We start from the raw sequence: 6,629 nt of genomic DNA on the forward strand, positions 1-6,629 counted from the left end.
TCATAAATTCTAAATTTTAAATATAATTTATTGATATAAAATATAACAAATAAAAAAAATAACATTTGTTTAATTAATAACGTGTTCAATATTCCTTACTTAAAAAAGAACGAACTTTAGAATACGTATTTGGTATTGATTTATTTTACTGACTTATAGCACATAAAAATGTTTTATTACTTAAATGATATAATGTATTTGACTAAACTATTTAATATAATTTAAGATAAAATATTATTTTAGTCTCTAACTTCTCAATCAAATACTAATTTAGTTCTAACGTTTTAAACGTTATATTTTTATCTCAAAAAATTTTAAGTAAGTTTTATATTGTTCTCCTATTAAATTTGACATAAATAATTAATAAAATAAGTGAATAAACATTAATAACGTTATTAACTAAATTAGAGTCACTCTAATATACAGATTGCAGATATACAGAGATATATGGTTCACCAACACGTGTTGTGGATGTGTGGTGTCAGGAAGCAGGTTAATAGTAATATTACATCTGCAAGACTTGGTAGAGGCTCGGCTTAGGCGGCTTTTCTTTATGTGTAACGGGATTTCTTTGGGTCGTCTCTATCCAGCTTCTTATTGGGCTCTTTGGGCTTGCTTATAAGATTGTATGGCAAGGGTCAATTTGTGTTGGGACAGGAGGAAGAGTATCCAGCTTCTTATTGGGCTCTTTGGGCTTGCTTATAAGATTGTATGGCAAGGGTCAATTTGTGTTGGGACAGGAGGAAGAGCTTGTTTGAAATAGCTGCTATTAAGTCGGTTTCGGAGAACCGCCCTGTTTTCTCTCATGGAGAACTCTTCTCTTGTATGGAGTGTTTCCTTGTAGTTAAGCTTTGTGCTTACCTGTTTCTTATTCACTCTGTTGTGCAGTTTTTCTATTTACCTACCTTTTATATTATTACAATTCTACATATGGCCAATCACGAGGACCAGTCCATTGAGGGCAAAGTTATCTCTATCAATCCTGATGAGGATGCTAGTTTTGCTGCTGAAAATCTCAATCTGGTGGGAAAGATTCTTTCTAACAAAGAGGTTAGCTTCAGCACCTGCAGAGCAGCTCTTTTGGGAATCTGGGGTCACCCGGAAGGAGTTACCATCTCTGATGTTGGCAGGAACAAAGTACTCATCAGCTTCAAGGATGTCCGGAAAGGGATCCAAATACGGAATGGAGGACCCTAGAGTGTTCGAGGCAGTCTTCTTAATCTGCAAGTATGGAACGGGCGTGAATCAGTTTATGAAGTGGACCACAGGTATATGGAGTTATGGGTACAAATACATGGACTTCCACTCAGTTATATAACAAGGAAAACAGCAGAAACTATTGGTAGAAAAATCGGCACTGTAATGGAGGCAGAAAATCCTAGATTGAATGATACACTGCAGAGAACATTCTTGAGGGTGAGGGTAACAATGAATATCACTAAACCTCTGCCAACTGGGTTTTGGTTAGCGGCGCAGGAACATCAAACTCTTTGGGTGGACTTCAAGTATGAGAGGATCCAGGATAGTTATTGTCTGAATTGTGGTATCCTAGGCCATACCAAGAAGGAATGCAGAAACCCTATGGCAATGGCTAGCTGGGACCACATGAAACCGAGGTATGTGCTTGGTTTAGGAGTTAATCGAGCCAGGGCCATCTCAGCTAGGGGAAAAGCGGAGGATGAGAAGGAAATGTATAGGGAGGGGACTGAGGCTAGCAGGAATGGAGTTAATCGAGCCAGGGCCATCTCAGCTAGGGGAAAAGCGGAGGATGAGAAGGAAATGTATAGGGAGGGGACTGAGGCTAGGCAGGAATGGCAGGAGGAGCGTGCTAGAATGGAGCACATGGAGGAGCATTTGGCAGCAGCGCGTAGTATGAGCAGGGGATTACGATCAGGGGTTCTGAGAAATCTTGAAGTAAATTCTGATCAGAAGTCGGCATTAGGAAGGGAAAGCCAGGGATCTAGAAAGCATGGTGAGGATGTCTCAGGAAATCTGCTGATTGAACAAGCGGTTTCAGATAGGGAAGCTTTGGGAAGGGGACACAAGTCGGTAAACACTAACACTGACATCAAGAAAGGCAGCGACAAGTTTCATGAGATAGGCGAAGTTAGTTCCGCATTTAGACCCAATGCCACTTTGTCTGTGGAGCAGGAGGCCTCTGGACCTTGTAATTCTCAAAATATTCATAAGCCGTGTCAGGAGCATCTTGAGGTTGGGAAGAGCGAGGGGCGGCAACCTTTTCATAACAATGCAAGGCTAAATGAGACATGTGTGAATGAGCTCAAGCAGATAGAGGATTGGTTTCAGCACCATCAAGTGGAGGGTGTTGCTTGGGGGAGTCCTGTAAAGCTAACAATCGCGGAAGAATTGCAGAAGTTTTTTGGTAAAAAAGAGGCCCAACCTGAGCAGCATAGCGATATGATAATCAATGAGCAACCAGAAAAGGGGGCGCAAATTGTTAGGCATGGTGCAACCCAGTTGTGGAGCTATAGGGAGAAACCGAAAATGAAGAGAATTGTCATTGCAGCTGGTAGAACCATCATTCAGCGAATGGATAATGGGGAGAAGTATTATGTTGAATTACCGGAGGAACACCAGGACACGGAGGAGGCGACTGCTGCTGCGTCGGAGCAGAAGGACGTGAGTCAACGTGGGTTGGAGCTGGCTTTTGATGTGGGGTTAAATCTGAACTCTAAAAGATTTAGGGATGCAAGCAGCCTAGCTGTCTATGTGGACTCCTTGGAGGATGGTGCACAGCAAGGTTTGGAAAAATCAGGTAAGAAGCTCAAACATGTTGCTGGACTCGTTATGGCTGAGGAGGCGAGCCTTATCATGCCCCACCAACAGCCATGATCGTTGTCAGCTGGAACTGTCGTGGAATGGCGGCCCCATCGGCAGTGTCTGAACTAAGGAGTATTTGTAAATATCTTAGGCCGTCTGTTTTGTTTCTTATGGAGACTAAAGCTAGCAATCTTAGCTGTGTTAGGCTTAAAAGAACTTTGGGTTTTGATAATATGTTTTGTGTTGAATCCCGGGGGTTGTCCGGGGGGCTGTGTCTGTTTTGGAAAAATAATCTAAGTGTTAATGTTTATGCCTGGTGTGATAGCTTTATTAAAGCTCGGATAAGCGTTACTAATGATATAGATTGGGAAGGGATTTTTGTTTATGGCCATCCCAATTATATGAGAAGAAAGGAGTTATGGAATGAGTTAACTTATGTAAATAATAATCTGCATGTACCAAGGGCTTTTATTGGGGACTTCAATGATGTAATTTCACAGCATGAGAAAGTGGGTCTGCATCCAAAGCCGACTAGTCAGATTGATACTTTTAGGCGTTTTGTAGATAAGAATGCTCTCATGGACTTGGAATTACAAGGGACAAAATATACATGGTTTAGTAACCCTAGGAATGGTTTTGTTACTAAAGAAAGGATAGATAGAGTGCTTGCTAATTGGGAGTGGAGGAAAGCTTTCCAACATGCCACCCTTTCTGCCTTACCAGCTGTTTCTTCTGATCATACGCCTTTAGTTCTCAATGTCAAACCCAGGGGAAAAAGGAGTGGATGCTTTAAATTTGAGGCTTTTTGGACTGATCATGCTGATTGTGGTAATATCATAAAGAGAGGATGGAACAGTGTCTGTAATACTACAGTTGATCATTGGACCAATTTAACTCGAAGGATGAATAGTTGTAAATAAGAATTGGTCAAATGGAGCAGGGTTAACTTTAAGAGGGCAGATGTTGAAATTCAGAAGCTAATGCATAGCCTTAAGCTAGCAGAGGAAAGAGATTATTCCGATACTCGCAGCAGGAAATTAATAAATTAAAAATGGATATTACTGCACTGTGGAAACAGGAGGAAAAGTATTGGGGGCAGAGATCTAGAGTAAAATGGCTGAAGTTTGGCGACAAGAATACTGCCTTTTTCCATGCTTCTACCATTCAACGTAGGGACAGGAATAGAATTGAGAGGCTAAAGGATACTAGTGGAGAATGGGTGTGTGGGGAGAATGAGATACTTAAGTTGGCTGTTCTTCATTTTCAGAATCTCTTTAAAGCCTCTGATAATCTTGTTATGTCTGAATGCATTAGCAAAATCCCTATTAGAGTCACTGAAGGCATGAATCGAGAGCTAATGGAAGACCTTTCTGATCAGAAAATCAAAGAAGCTACGTTCAGCCTTGGAAGTCTTAAGGCGCCTGGCCCAGATGGATTAAATGGCCTTTTTTTCCAAAAGCATTGGCCAATTATTGAGAAAGAGGTTTGTGCTGTTGTTAAGCATTTCTTTCAGGAAGGGGTCCTACCAAGTAGCATCGGTGACACTATTATTGTTTTGGTTCCTAAGGCTAACTACCCGGAAACGCTTAATCAGCTTCGACCGATTAGCTGTTGCAATTTTATATATAAGATCATTTCTAAGGTGTTGGTTATTAGGCTTAGAAGGATAATAGATATGATTGTTTCACCTATCCAGAGTGCTTTTGTGGGGGGACGCCTCATCCAGGATAACATGGTAATAGTGCAGGAAATGTTTCATGCTTTAAACAAAAAAGGGCAGCATGCTTCCAGGAACTTAGCTGTTAAGATTGATATGAACAAAGCCTATGACAGGGTTGAATGGCCTTTCCTAGAGGCTACTCTGAGAGCTTTTGGGCTTAATTTGCACTGGGTCAGGATGATTATAATGTGTGTCTCGCAGGTCTCTTATAAAATCAAGATCAATGGTATTCTGTCAAGAAAGTTTGTGCCACAGAGAGGACTTAGGCAGGGAGACCCCCTTTCGCCATACCTGTTTATCATAGCAGCTGAGGTTTTTACTGTCCTTATGGACAAGGCTAAAGAAGAGGGTAGAATCTCTGGTGTCAGAATTGCTCCTACTGCTCCTGCCATCTCTCATCTCCATTTTGCGGATGACTGCATCATTTTCTCGAGGGATAGTGAGGAGGAAGTTTATCAGCTTATTACTATTTTAAATATGTATACAGAAGCCTCCGGGCAGCGAATAAATGTTGACAAGTCTGGGATTACTTTCGGCTACCAGGTTCCAATTAGAAACAGAGTAGAAATAGAAGAGATTTTAGGATTGCCTGCTTGGGATCAACCAGGTAAGTACCTTGGTCTTCCGGCTCAGTGGGGCAGATCTAAGAATAAAGCTTTGAGATGGATTGAGGAGCGAGTGTCTGATAAGCTCTGCGGCTGGAAAGAAAAACTTCTTACTCAAGCTGGAAGGGAGGTTCTCATCAAATCGGTTATCCAAGCGATGCCGGCCTATGCTATGAATGTTGCTCTCCTTCCTAAAGGTTTTTGTCACCGGCTATGTCAAAAAGTGGCTAAATTTTGGTGGGCCTCTTCTGGTAAGGATAGGGGTATTCATTGGAGGAGTTGGGATAAAATTTGCGCGAGCAAGAGGGATGGAGGAATTGGTTTTAAGGATTTTTATAGTCAAAATTTAGCTCACTTGGCAAAGCAAGCTTGGCGGGTTTTTGAGTACCCTAATGCGGTGTGGGTGCAGGTGCTTAAGGCTGTGTACTTTCCGAATGAGGACTTCAAAATGTCTAAGGCTGGCAAAGGAGCATCTTGGATCTGGAAAAGTATTGTGCATGGTAAGGACTTCCTCTTGAGAAATGGTAGATGGTTGATTGGGAACGGAGATAAAGTGAGGATTTTGGAAGATAATTGGATCTTGAACATGAATACGAGCCCTGTTATTATGAGCAATGATGTCACGTTTGTAAAGGAGCTAATTAGTGAAGGACAGGGGTGGAATATAAGTGAGTTAAGGAAACATTTTGATAGGGATACCATAGGGAAGATCATTAGGACTCCAGTGAGTGTTATTGGTAGAGAAGATAAATTTAGTTGGCCTCTAAAAGCAGATGGGAAGTACACCATCAAAACGGGATACCATGTTGCCAGGAAAGAGCAGCATATCGACAATGGCAGTATTCCATCAACTAGTGATGACTTCAAGGACCTATGGAGGGACATTTGGAAACTGAAAGTGCCTCAAAAGATCATAACCTTCCTATGGCGGGCCTCGCATAACATTTTACCGGTCTTTCAGAATCTTTATAATAAAAAAATTTCTAACACTTCTAGTTGTCCTATTTGTTTGCAGGAACCAGAGTCCACGGAGCATGCTCTGCTGCTTTGCCCTTGGACAAGGGCTGTGTGGTTTGGAGCCCAAATTCAGTGCTGTCCTACGGCCAATACAGTCACATCTTTTGGAAAATGGATAATGGATCTTTTTAGAAAAATGAAGGTATGCACAGGTACTGATTATGAACTGTGTTGTAGCAGAGTAGGTTTTTTGGCATGGGAAGTGTGGAAAGCAAGCAATCTAGCAGTGCATCACAGATCCAAACCTAACCCTTTCCTAGTGATTAACAAGGCCAAACAAATGGAAACAGAATTTGCAGATTTCGTAGAAGTTCCAGCAATAACTTCTATGGGTGCTAGGAGGACAGTTAAAAGGGTTACCTGGAGGCCGCCTCTGCCAGGATGGATTAAGTGCAATGTTGATGCAGCGTTTCTTGAAGTGTTCTCTGGAGGAGCAACAGCAGCAGTATTCAGAGACCATGCTGGAAACCTTCTCATAGCCTCAAACTCTAGAATTGTGGCCTCCT

At 41.7% G+C, this 6,629-nt stretch overlaps 1 protein-coding gene across 1 annotated transcript; it reads left to right on the plus strand.

The window, feature by feature from the left end:
- LOC110269539 lies at window positions 2,850–3,701 on the plus strand. Its single transcript, XM_021117464.1, has one exon. The coding sequence runs from the start codon at window positions 2,850–2,852 to the stop codon at window positions 3,699–3,701; it is 852 nt and encodes a 283-aa protein (XP_020973123.1).

This window comes from Arachis ipaensis, chromosome B03 (assembly GCF_000816755.2).
Source record: "Arachis ipaensis cultivar K30076 chromosome B03, Araip1.1, whole genome shotgun sequence".
NCBI lineage: Eukaryota > Viridiplantae > Streptophyta > Magnoliopsida > Fabales > Fabaceae > Arachis > Arachis ipaensis.

Excerpts from the sequence above, each read along its gene's own strand:
- LOC110269539 (XM_021117464.1), top strand. The coding sequence starts at position 2,850 with ATGATCGTTGTCAGCTGGAACTGTCGTGGAATGGCGGCCCCATCGGCA.